Consider the following 13,522-nt stretch of genomic DNA (forward strand, 5'->3'; position numbering starts at 1 on the left):
AGGTTAAGAGAGACAGAATAGAAGAGCACAGCAGCCCCCATCATATGTATCTTTTTACTAGTATGCATGATAGGTTAATGCCAACAAGTACCACTGCAGCCCTGTGCCCATAAGGGAGTCAAGGTCTGACCACCCTGGATTAAGCAACAACTCCATAACGTTCACATCCTAACAAATTTAGCAAGGACAAAGAGGAGAAAGAAAAAAAAACAAGACAAACAGTGCCCTCCCTCACCCTCTGTGGTGGCTACTAACTTGCTCTATCCCAAACCCTCTGTGGTGGCTATTAGGTTATACTACCTTACATTTTATTTTTTGGTGGAGGGGGGTAGGAAGGAAATCTCTGCTACAGTACTGATCCTTCAGAAAGTATCTTTCATGCAGTACCACAAATCAAAATGGATTACACCAAAGCCTGCACACTGTTCTGCTGAAATCATCTGAGGATTACTAGGGGATAAATATGAAAAAAGACCCCCAAACCTTATTACTCTAAATTACATGCATGGACTATGCGGCATATTCCTATCATTTATGACACTGGCTTGTTAGAGCTGCATTTCTGAGGTGTCTTGGCTTACATATTGGTGAGATTACTGTTTGCTTTCAAGTCCATCTCTTTTTAAATCTGATACACTTGCCTACTGTGCTCATTGTTTTATTTCCGAAGTGGTGTCTTGAATGAATTAGCTGACAACCTACTTAGCAGATTATGATGTGGGCGTCAATATGCTGTTGCTCATCTTAATCTTATGCATTTGAGCTTCTGGCTAATTCCATGACTAATTCTTCACTGTATGTCATCCTTCACAAAATGAAAATTATGTACTTACCATAACATTAGATCCATGTTGTCAGATTTTTATCCACAAAAACACAAATGAAGACAAGACCAACCAGACAATTCTGGAGTTATTTCTCCCCGGGCCTCCACTGAAAACAGGATCTGTGGAACCTAGTCTGACTTTCCCAGTCAACAAATGTTAAATAAATAAATAAATAAAAGATAATCCACAAATCGACCAAAAAGGACAACATGCAGGACAAACTCCAAAAATATTCAAAGAACGTCTATTAAAATTAGTGCTTTCGTCCAGTCAATATGAACTTCAGATCAAAAGATCCACTTCAAACATGTGGGTTTGTCAGATTTACGGGATTTGACCTTGGCACTGATCTCAAAGCTTATTGGATCCAAAGCTCTGACTTCACACCAGGCTGTACCTCAGATACTTGGATCGAGTTTGCCCCTGCAATAGTGATATATATATATATATACACACACACATACATACACACACACAATATACATATATACACATGAAAATTTATGTAGGGGAAGGAAATCCCTTGCCAGAGGGAAGCCAAATTTACTGATCTGTAATAAATGTAAACGTATTGCAGTCTAGTGTGACTGCGTCCAGAAAGGGACCAACACCTACTCAATCGTCTAGAAGCCATGGATGACAATTTGGAAGGGGGTAGGATGAGGGAGTTTAAAGCAGATGAAAATCAGACAACATGATCTAATGTTATGCTAAGTACATAACTCTTATATTCAATGTTGTCTATTTTCATCTGTTCAGACATGTGGAACTGAATCCCAGGCTGTCAAACTGGGTGGTATCAGGGAAGGACAGTCCAAAGTAGGGTGGTGCCATAGGCTGAACATGATCTTGACTGTGTCCAGCTTGTAGTGGGACACAAAGGTCTGTATATACGTCCATGTAGCTGCTGCACATATCAATTGACAATCCTCTACTGAAGACTGCAGAATTAGAAACTGATCTCGATGAATATGCTTTAGGCTCGTTTGCTAAAGGCAATTTTTTTTTTTTACAATATATGAAGGAAATGCAATTTGAGAGGCATCTGGAAAGGGTTACCTTAGAAACTGCCTTTCCCAATATTGGTCTGGCAAAGGAAATTAATAACTGATTATCCTTTCTGAAGTCCTTTGTACTGTTAATATAACATCTGAGTAGTCTGTGGACATCTAACAAATGTAGGGGGGTATTCTCCCTTGTTTGAGCATCTTGGAAAGGAAACAGGGAGATGTATAGATCGATTTAAATTAGTATCATATGCCACCCTAGGAATAAAGGCTGCGTTAGTCCTAAGGGAAACCCTGTCTTTGTGGTAAAACAGGTAAGGCAGCTTTGAGGAGAGGGCTTTTAGTTCCGAGATCCATCTGGCTGATGTTACTGCAACTAGGAAAATTGTTTTCCATACAAGAAATTTTAAATCTACTGTGCTAGCAGGTTCAAAGGGAGCCTGGATTAAAGCTTGTAAAAGAATGGTGATTGCACTCTCAGAGTCTCTAATCTTCGTTTCCCCTTTACTTACTTTTTAATTTAAACTTACTATCCATAAAATATTTTCATGTAATGTTTCGTATACATATTTCTTAGTCCAAAGCATACTGATTGTAAACCTCTAACTGGTGCATGACTGTTCAATGTTTTTTCCTTAGCTGTGACTTAAAATTTAATATCTGATTCCAAAATTTATTAATTTCAATAATTGTTTGGACTGTCACAATTAATTATGTTAGATTCCAAAATTTAATGTCCAATTCCAAAATTTAAGTATGTCAACAATTGTTTTGGAGCTTTTTACTGGTTATTTTTTCTTTTTTCTAACACATTTTGTAATGTATAAACCGAATGATAAAACTGTCTCTAATTGTGGAGTTTTCTCCACGTGCCTCCACAGAAAATGGGACTGTGGTCCAGTGGACTTTCACAGTCAACAAATGCTAATCAATCAATAAATAATGGAGGTCTCAACAAAAATGTAGGGATGCAATCAAAAGTTGCGTCCAACATGAAAATTGGAAACAGCAGCCAAGTTAACCTTAACACTTGTAAAAGTGGAGCTTTTGTCAAAGACAGCACACAAAAATTCAAGTATGGAAGGAACTGATGCTGAAAAGCGATCTAAACATTTAGAGTAGGCACAAGTTGAAAATTTCTTCCATTTACTGTCGTAAACTTTCCTAGTCTATGGTTTCTGTGAAGCAGAAAGAATATGGACCATCGCAGGGGGAAGCCTGGCATCTCTGGCTATGATTAAAACTGAAGGAACTGTGTGGTTAACTTCATGGACTTCTCAACCAGGAGAGGCAGTCTGGACAGGTGAGATATTAAATATGGATAATGATCAAACATCCATGGAGGATATACTAGAAGAAGCCATAGGAAGGGAAACCATGTCCCTCTGGGGCAAAAAGGGAGCAACAAGGAACACCCTGACCCTGCACTGCCTTTGATTTCTGTAGAATTTGTTCATTAGGGGGAAAAGGGGGAACCATACAGAAGAGGGAGCCAACTGAGGATCACAGTATCCCTCTGTGACACTCTTTGGGGAGATCAGAGCAAAATACCCACTCCATTGGTTGCACAGATAGGACACAGGTCACAGCAAGGTTGGCCGCAGCAACTGAAAATTGCTTGTGTCATTGTAGAATTGAGGGACCACTCATGAGGCATTAGAACTGTCCTGTTCAATTTGTCAGCGAGTGCACTGCTATCAGAAAGTGTTGTGAAGATATCACCCATTGAAAACCCTCATGGCTTCTTGACAAAGACGATAAGAAGATGCTCCTCCTTGTCTGTTGATGTACCATACAACAGTCACATTGTCTATCTGTATGGATATTGCACACTTGGGGAGACACTGATGTGAAGATTGGCTTCTGCTGACTACCACGCACCTTGGATCAACTTCCTTTTAAAATGCCCCATCTCCACCCCAGAAGAGATGGACCCATTGTCATTGTTGGTGAATTCATCTGGAAAGGACAGTCCATGGTCACAGAAGATGTCATCCACTAAGAAACATTTTTTTTTTTTTTTTTGCAGAGTGATATAACTCAAAATTTTGCATGTAGAGTGTAAATGGATAAAGTCCATTGCAGCACTCAAAAAAATCTTGCTAAAGGAATCATTATGAAAATTACAGATGCCATGAGAGCCCAGAGGCGAAGGATTAGCCTCACTGGTGGTTTTATGAGGGGTAGAACCTGAATGGCTGTTAGATGAAGTGACTAAACCCTGGAATGGGGGAGACTGACTACCTGAAGTTTGGCGTTTAGGTGGCATCTGATGAGCTCTATAGCCTGAGTTGGAGTTGGTTGACATTTTGACAGGTTTACTGAGATTCCTAAATTCAAAAGCAACTGGAGTACAAGGTCCCAGTTTGAGTAGGAGACGCTCGATGAGGGCAGTGAGGAGCCAATTGTACAAGACAACCTGGATCCCCAGTAGATGCAGGTGTGCTGCAACTACTGGCATAATTTTGGTGAACACCCTGGGGGCTGTGGCAAGACTGAATGACAGCACTCTGAATTGGAAATGATTCGCTATCAGCTGGAAGCAGAGAAATCTCCTGGTGTGCTTCGCTATTTTGATGTGACAGTAGGCATCCTGGAGATGTATACAGCACATCTAATTGCCCTGTCTCAGAACAGGCAAAATGGACTTAACTGTGACCATCTGGAATTTTGTCTGTTTTATGAATTGGTTTAGGTGACTGAGATACAAAACGGGTCTTAGGTCAACAGTTTTCATTGGTATTAAAACTTACCCGGAATAGACTCCAGATTCTAACCAGTGGTAGGGGACTGGTTGGATTACTCTTTTCTAGCAGCTTTGAAAGTTCTATGGCTAAGTCCCACTGACTGGGTGGAGCACTGGGGACTTTCTTTTTCTGGGATGGGATGAAAAAGGGAACTGAATAGCCTTTGGATATTATCCATAGAACCCATGAATCTGATATCTTTTGAAAGGCTAGAGAGTGTAAGGAGAGACACCCCCCAAATGCACTCAGAGGGCAGCAGCTTGAAAGGCACACTCAGAAAATGTACCTTGAAAGTCTTGATTTTGTGGTTCTGCCTCTCAGACATCGTCTGTTAAAATGAACTTCCCCTCCGCCACAGGGAGATTCATCATTTTGGGAGTCGTGGAAAAGAATTTTGATTCGCAGAACCACATCTTCCCCAATCTCTGGTTCCTACAGAATGTTCTTCACAGGGTGGAGAAACATTCCCACTGCAGATTAAGTCTTATCCTGATGACTGCTGGTGAGTGTATCCTTGACTTTAGGTCCAAATAAGGTGGAACCATCATGGGGGCATTAAAGATGGAATACTTGAAGCCTTCCTCTTTCTAGGAACACCCTCTACTGAAGTGTTAGATGGGTCAGATTTGGATGGAGAGCTAACAAATCAAACTTCCTCAGAGGCAACTGGTACAAACTTGTCCCTGCTGATTAAGATGTAGAGGGGAAGACACAGTGCAGTTGAGGTTTGGGTGGAAATGAATTGGTTGAATCCAACTTTACATTGGTAGTTGCTAAAACCATTTCAAATGCCACAAAAGATGATGCTGCTACCAGAACAGAAGCCTCCCTCTGTTCCGAGGAAGAGCAAAATCACTGCACTGAACAAACCAGGCTTCAAAGCTGACCTCAGGGGCACAAGAAAATAATTTTCTTGGGTGGCGAAAGCCAGGGTACCTTTCTGGCTAGGCTTATATAGGCCCTAGGGCCAATATCCTAGTACCTACCTATGAACCTATGGATTATCCAGGGCTGAAGCTCTGATGGGAAAAAACGGCTCAAAAACTGCAGCTCAGTCTCACTTCGGTCCAAAGGCATAGTTAATAAAGATAGGGATACAGTAGGTATCAACGATGTACACAGCTCTAGCACTGACAAAGGTATTTTGGTTCTAGGTGGTTCCAATAATCCTGGCCCTGAAGAATTAGTCAATATGGATTCCTATAATGGAGGAGTATGATGGCCTGCATGCGTATCTTTCCAGGAGATGCTACCAGGATAACTGCAAGTTCTATTTGGGTCCTCAAAAACTTCATCTTATCAATATTAAGTTCCGTAAGACTTCTAGACAACAGAGTGGATAATGCTACCAAAGGATATAACTATCTCCTTTTCTGAAGAACGGGCAATTGCAATCTTCAGCTCATCAGGCAGGCTGAGTATGGTATGCGGAGGAGATTGGTCTTGAGTCGGTGTAGATTCTGGTCTTCTTGGAAACTTGGGATAGGAACGAATGAAGTTGCTTCTGGAGTCTACTTTTTGATGTCTTGGGAGGTGATTTGCTCCTTTTTCTCTCATCTTGTTTGTTATCTATCTCTTAATGGAACTTTGGTCTTGTTCTTGTCATGTTCGGGTGGAGAAGATGTTGAATCCCCTTATCTGTGCCGGAAGGAGCCTCTTAAGAACCAGCTTGTTCCATTGATGCAAGACAGTAAAATTACCTGGAGTGTGGGTCTTGCAAAGGCAGCTTGTGCCCACACTCTGACCACTTTTTGAATCTTGTTGACTCAAACATGGTAAAGAAATGCTAGAAAAAATACTTTTTTTTTTTTTAAAGTTACAAGTTTGACCACAGCTATGAAAGGAGAGAGAGAGAGACCATCATAATGAGATAGGCCCTAAAGGACTTAAGTATTAAACTACACTGAGAAAGAAAAGTGAAAAAAAAACTACAGTTGGTGAGAGGAAAGCTCTCATGGTAAGAGATGAGTTGCAGTTAGAGGTAGTATAAATATGCTCTACTGCCAATGGAAAGCTCTCTGCACATGTCCATACTGTTCCGGTGGCAAATGAGATATCAGTACTTCAGATACAACCTAGGGAATTATGGTAGTGGAGGAGTCAGGGATCTGGATTGGATAAACATGGAGACTGGCACAGTCAAATCTGGCAACCCACATATTCGAATGGACAAAATTAGACAACCTTGGATCTTTTAATTTTCTCTAGTTTCCTTGCAGGACTTGCTACTGGGACTTTAAAAAGAGTGCGCACTTCTATTATCTGCTGAAGATCTTGGTCAGCTATCACTGTTCAACTGGGCTCTGCTTATCTTGTAAATGCTTTTTCATGGCCATCTGTCTATTATTGGCTATGCCGTGGCTTTAGTCAAACAGCTTATATTGTCTTTCTATTCATAGGTTCATAGATTAGTACTAGGCTAACTGCCCTTGCAAGCCATTTTAAGCTTAGCCAATTATCCCCTGTGAGATTCAAACCCTGTACCTTGTGTTTGTAAGGCAAACACCTTAACCATTAGGCCACACTCCCATTTATGCTGCAAGAAAAGGATGGGGACAGAATGGGACTTTGGGTAAGGCAGACTGCACATGAACTTGGCACACTGAATGTCTGCCTCCCCTTTAGTCTGTCCAGCTAGACGACCTTAAAAGGAGGACACCCTCTCTTTTAACACAAACTATTACTCCCTCTTGTCTATACTTTTCTTCCCTTATCAGAATGTGGTGTCCACTGCTAAAGGTCAGCGTATCACTTTCATTCCCACCCCATCACAATGGTAAAGGAAGCAGTTTGCACAACTTATCATGCCTAGAACAGAGAAGGCACTTCTGTGGCGGGAATGAAGATTATGATAGGTCAGAAGTTCAGCCTGCAACATATTCCACCCTCAGGCAAAAGAGAAAAATATCTATCAGACAGCAAACTTGGTTTGCACTTGCCACCAACAGTCAGTTCATGAGTAAAAACCACTTCTGTGACAGTGACCTTCATGTTACAAAAGAAGAATCAACTCCATATGCAAACATTTTTAATAAACATCACTTTAATATAACAATCTCCGTTTAAACATAAGTGAATTTACCCAGTCGGCTGACAAAGCAATGCTTAATATACAGCGCATCATCTAGGGAATGTACAAAAGGCACATACTACCTGTTAAGACTCCCCGTAACACACAGGGAGAGAAGATTTTTCAAGAAAATAATTTCCCACTTCCTGCTGTCTTTTTAACATTACAGATGTCCTGTATTAACTATACAAATATTCTTCCCACCTGCAACAAAAGACATGCTCTTATTTACTGGTACAGATACAGAACCATACAGAATATGGGAGGTGAAAATACACTGAATCTGTACTCAAACAATGAGTTTTCATACAACTAAAAGTCAAACTGCTGTTCATTAACAGAAGTAAATGAGATCTCTGATGGCTGTCCTTCCAGTGAAGGTGACTATTTACAAAAATGTGCAAGTGAGATGGTCCACTGTAGACCATTTTTAGCCACTGCTTGAGTTATTATGGCAATAGCAATGTGTGCGCGCACACACACACACACACACACACACACACACACACACACACACACACACACACACGTGTGTATATATAGGTCTACTTCACCATAGTTCAAAGTAACAGCTTTTGTGATTACTGGCTTTGAATAACCATTTAACGATCACAACACAAGAAGCTTAGTTCAGACTAGGCCCTAAAAATTAATCCGATGTTTCCAAATCTTAGTTGAGCTTGCCAGATGGTGTATTGTGCTTACTCAATCTTTTGAATTAGTATGTAGCCCAGGGTTTTAAGAACAGAGGAGTTGTTCCAATGCACTTAATTTAATGATGCTTGATATCTTTTGGCTTTTCCCGATTAGGGATCGCCACAGTGGAACTCCAATCCGCTAATGACTGGCGGTGGATTTTTACGGTGCCAAGTTGCCAACTTGACACCTAGCCTTCAAAGAAGGCACACCCATTCACAGACGCACCTACCTGCATGTCTTTAGACGTCATTCAACCACGGGGAGGACATGCAGACTCCACACAGAAGGCACTCTAGCTGAGAACTGAACGGGAGGACCTCTTGCTGTGAGCTGACAACTTCATTTGTTTGGTTATAGACAATTTCTACATGCTTCCCATTTAAGCTACTTTAGTAATTCAGTATAGTTCCTGGAAGGACAAATACATTACGTTATGAAAGGGACCTCTTGATGGGGCTCTTCCCTTTCATATTCATTGGATTCCTGTCTAGACTTAATGGCTGGGTCATGCACACAATGAGTGGGGGGCACAGGAGTCAGGCACTCCCAACCTTTCCTATTAAAAAATGTCTTAAACTGCTTTACAGTACACAAGTATCACTTCCATTGAAAGACTGTTGGGCAAAAATGAAAGAATGATTTAAACACACAATTCCCACAACTCCTGGAAAACAATGGAGGTACACTGTCTACCCAGTAACCACTCTAATCCTCTTCTACAGTCATATGATGGCCTCTCGAACAATACCTCCACAAAGGAAGGGGGTCTGTGAATAGTGTATCCGTAATTTTGTCTTTAGGATGTCTTAAAGACAGTTAAGCTTTAGCCAGCCATGTATACAGATGTACAATCAAGAGGCAGCTGAATTACTTGCTTCATCAACCATGCAGTAAGTGTACACTGCCCACCTTTAAATTCTACAACTGAAATGTCCGAAGGAAAATCGTACAGATTTCAAAGAGTATCCTTCAAAACAGATCAGTGAACTATGTTATACATAATTAACTGACTGCATAGTCCCTTAAAGACATACCCAACAAGATTGTGTACAATGTTAAAATCCCAGTAAGTAGGATTTTGTTAAAAACTGACTTGGTGAAGACCTTGGGTGTATATAAATTAATTTTATTCCCCCAGGTGGGATTTTAAAAAGAAAAGAAATTAACGATATTAAATTCTACAGGCCACTTTTGTGAACTTGTGGCAAAGCACAAGGATAATGCTGAGCAATTATGAGGCAACAAGAAGACAAGGGGAATAATCCAGGAAGTTGGAAGAGTCTCCAACTCCCAAAGATTTTTGGCTACTTCAAGTTCCTTTATAAGCACATTCCTGACTATACATTATTTGTAGGGACTTCTCAAATGATGGATTTATGGCTAATTCCAAAGACAAAGAGCTATAACCCTCTAATCCAGAATTGTAGGATGGTGACTTATGGCATTAGAGAAGAAACACCACCTTACACACACACACACACTTTCTGCTTGAAGTGAATTCAGCAGAACTGCAGTGCTTGTTTCATTCATTTTGCATCCCTCCTGGAAGAGGAGCAAGGACAGAAAAACAGGAAGAAGTGGCAAAAGAGGGGATTCTAACACCTCTACCTTCCTGCCTGACTTTCATAAACTGCAACTGAATGGAAAGGAAAACTAGCAGTGGAGCTGAACATAAATCGTTTAAATTAATGCCTTACTGAAGGTAACAAAGATGAATGCAGAAAAAGGCCAAGATAGCACCAGCCTTAGTTAAGCCACACAAAATTCAGGCAGAAACATGAAACTGAGGTTTAAAAAATACAGAAACTGAAGACAAAAAATACTCTGTATACAAATTATTCAGATATACTTCCTGTCATACTAATGTTTACTAAGTTTGCTCGGGTTATATAGCACTCTACAGCAAAAAAAATGAAAAAAAAATTAAACCTCAAAAAATTCACTTAAAATACATTAATAAAAAGGGAAATACTTGAAGTGAAAATGAAAACTGTCCTGCAACACAGAATGAAGACTTCACAAAGGAAGACACTGCTAGAAGAAAAGGTGACCAACAATGAATACATCCACAAGTTTTACACTCAGCTTCTAGATTTGTTTGCACCATTTATACAAAGCTGACTGGAGTTCAATTGGATTCTACCGTAGCACTAATGCTGTCAAAATGCATCAATAATCCCCATGTGCTACACACTAGTGCCATGCTTCATTAGTTTCATAAGCTTACCCGGTACTGAAGGTGGGTATCGAGTAATCAAACAACTTCTAAAATCGTCTTCTGATGCAGATTCAAAGGAAAGTGGTCCCACTGATGGAAGCAGTTCTAGAGTCTAGTCAGAGAAGGAAAAAAAATGTTATTTTTGTTTGGCTTTTTTCTGATTTTATGTTGACTGAACTCAGATGAATAACTACTAACTATTTATGTGCAATGCCCCCAGACTGCGACTGCATGTTCTTGAAGCAGATTAGCTAGCTTTTTTATTAATTGGTCATTTCCAAATTAATGCACAATTTATGGAGAACAGGTTGCAAAACTTTTATTCTAGAATCAGACCAGCTAACCATAATTTGCTCTTAAAGCATTTCTGTAACACCTCTGTCCAACCAATTATTGCAGTCCAGATCATATCTTAAAAGGTCTGTTCAACATTCTGACCATAACAAAAAACAAAATTAAACAGGCATGACAGCTTAAGGACAATAGATAAATTTCTCAGAGCCCTGTCACCCAATCTCCTACAAATGTCCATAGCAAAACTGTACTACTTGGCCAAAGGAGTTGGTGTGGGTAGGGGACATGTTCTCACTCCTACTCATGAAAGGTCTCCAAGCATAGATACAACCCCATTATTACTGATGGAGATTAACACTTCCTACACTTCCTCATTATAGAATTTCTTCTCAAAAGGCCTCTAAACCTTTGGGGAACCTCAAGATGTATGAAAGAAATTAGGCTCAAAGGACTGGCTTAAGGCACCTGTTCCCTATGTGCACTCCCAGCAATGCCTTAATATACATCTGAGATGGAGCAGCAGCTTTTATTCATCCTCATAGATGGAGTCATCACAAAGAATACCCTATCTGCAGCCTGACCCTGTGCTCACACATCTCGTGCCCACAAGAGACTCCAGCACAGTGGAGAGAGCAACTGACCTGACATCTTCAGCTTAACTTCCACATGACCTCTTCATGTCAGCACTATAGACAAAAACCAGGATATTTACCACTTTGTAAAAGACGGGTCAAAAGCCCAAGATACATTTGGTTAAGAGTTTACTCTTAACATGATGCGGTTAAATCCTTAGCTATACATCTCACCCAAGTCCATTCTTCCCCAGTTGACTAGGCACCAGAGAAGCCCTCCACCCTTTCTGAATCTGGTCACAAAGGATATGGTCAAAATCTACAGCAAGATAAGCCATCTGTGCAGTCACCTGAACTTGCCTGGCAAGAAGGTTGCAGAAAGCTGTGTTTTCTGGGAACTGCACTGGACTAAACAGATTACTTAATTAGATTTATTGAGGTGATCTGCAAAATCTGGCACTGGCTTGCAATCAGTACTAACCTTCTGGGCTCAACAGGCTGAATTTGTATTCCAAGTGACACTTTAGGAACAGCATGACTAAGAGCTCAAGTTATTTCTGCAATAAAACAGAACTTCATGATTCGTCAAAATAGGATGGGGCAAGAGTTCTGTCCAGATTATTCATCATCCTGACAGTACTTCCAAATGGTAATCTAGAATGGAAAAAAAACAGCAGCATGCCCTTAAATCTGTCTAGCTCAATGACCATAGTATTCAGATCTTCTGAAAGTACCCTGAAGGCAAGAGAACCAGGTGTACATTAAGTGCAATTAAGGGGTAAGCAAATGACAACACCGGACATCACTGGACTGGGAACTGACAGATTGTACACTTTCTCCATACTATACCAATTTTGGAAAGCCCTAATGCAAGTTAGGGCAAACAGGTTTTATACCCAGTTTTAATGGTGTGATCCTGCGTACCACTTAAGCGCAAAGACAAAACACAGCTGCTTGATGTCCAGGCTCAAAAGCACAATTCACAGCAGGAAAAGACCAGGTGGATCCTAATCAAACATGCAGAAGTGGCATGTGCATACATGAGAAGACAAGTGAGTTCTTATCTAGTGTAGTGCCAATCCATGACCTGATAAATTAAAGGCATGATTTCCAGGACCCGAGTGATTAACTAGGACTCTACAATTATTTAGAGACAGGGTGTTGCAACAATATTTGCATAAATTCCCTTGGGCGAGTGTGAAGGGAGCACTTCAATAATGGTTTGAACACAAACCTCATTACCTGAAGATGAGCTCACCACAATAAGAACTGTGGGGGTCTGCTTGATGCAAGACATTCCCTACACAAAGGTTGAGGCCTGGACCTGGCTTCCAAGTGACTGCCCTTATGATGGGGCTCCAAGCATATGTCAAGGGGTGCAAAGACAATTCTCTCACTAGCCTATACAGGAACAGCTCATTATCTCCTATCCTTGAGAAGTACACTACTGAGTCTTCCCATCTTTGGAATTATAAAATATCTCTAGTGAGGTGAATCTAGTGTAGTACTTGGTTAGTAATCTAATGGCCAGACAACCATTTACTAGGACGCCTAAATTTGTAAATCCCAAACACTACTGATGGTTGGCAAGTTCGAAGATCCAAACAGTGACAGCATCAGAGCAAAGAAACAGAGAAGATTATAGGGATCCGGACCCACTGGAAGAGAAGTAAAGTCCAAAATGGGATCCAGTACCAGGAGGGGGATTTATTTCAGAAGGGGACAAAAGAAGGGAAATCACACCTGACAAGGCCAAAAAGGTGCCATTAGGATCACATTTCTCCAGCGGGCTGCCTTCTGAAGAAATTCTGTAATCAGTAGAACTAGGGGATAAGGAAACACCAGAGCATCCCTGGGTGTCTGCCCCAGAGGGGGACAAAGGCATAAAAAGTTACTGCACTTGGTGTTGGACTGGGGAGTGTTTGGAACAGGTCGCAACACAGAGTGCTACAGTGCCAAAAGACCCGAACTGCAACTCTCAGATCTAGGGACCATCCATGGGGAAGCAAAATGTTCCTGTTGAGACTGTCAACCAGAATGCTGGAAATCCCTGGGATGTGCATTGCCACCAGAAACCACAAAGAAGGA

The 13,522-nt window shown here is 40.9% G+C and overlaps 1 protein-coding gene across 1 annotated transcript in view; it reads right to left on the minus strand.

The window, feature by feature from the left end:
- The window catches only part of HAUS6 (HAUS augmin like complex subunit 6), a 2,286,143-nt gene that overhangs the window by 989,114 nt on the left and 1,283,507 nt on the right, over positions 1 to 13,522 (minus strand). Inside the window, exon 11 of the mRNA XM_044060364.1 lies at positions 10,578 to 10,680. Coding sequence (XP_043916299.1) covers positions 10,578 to 10,680 — 103 coding nt within the window. The remainder of the gene's footprint in view (positions 1 to 10,577; positions 10,681 to 13,522) is intronic.

This window comes from Protopterus annectens, chromosome 2.part0 (assembly GCF_019279795.1).
Source record: "Protopterus annectens isolate FY-2018-M chromosome 2.part0, PAN1.0, whole genome shotgun sequence".
NCBI lineage: Eukaryota > Metazoa > Chordata > Ceratodontiformes > Protopteridae > Protopterus > Protopterus annectens.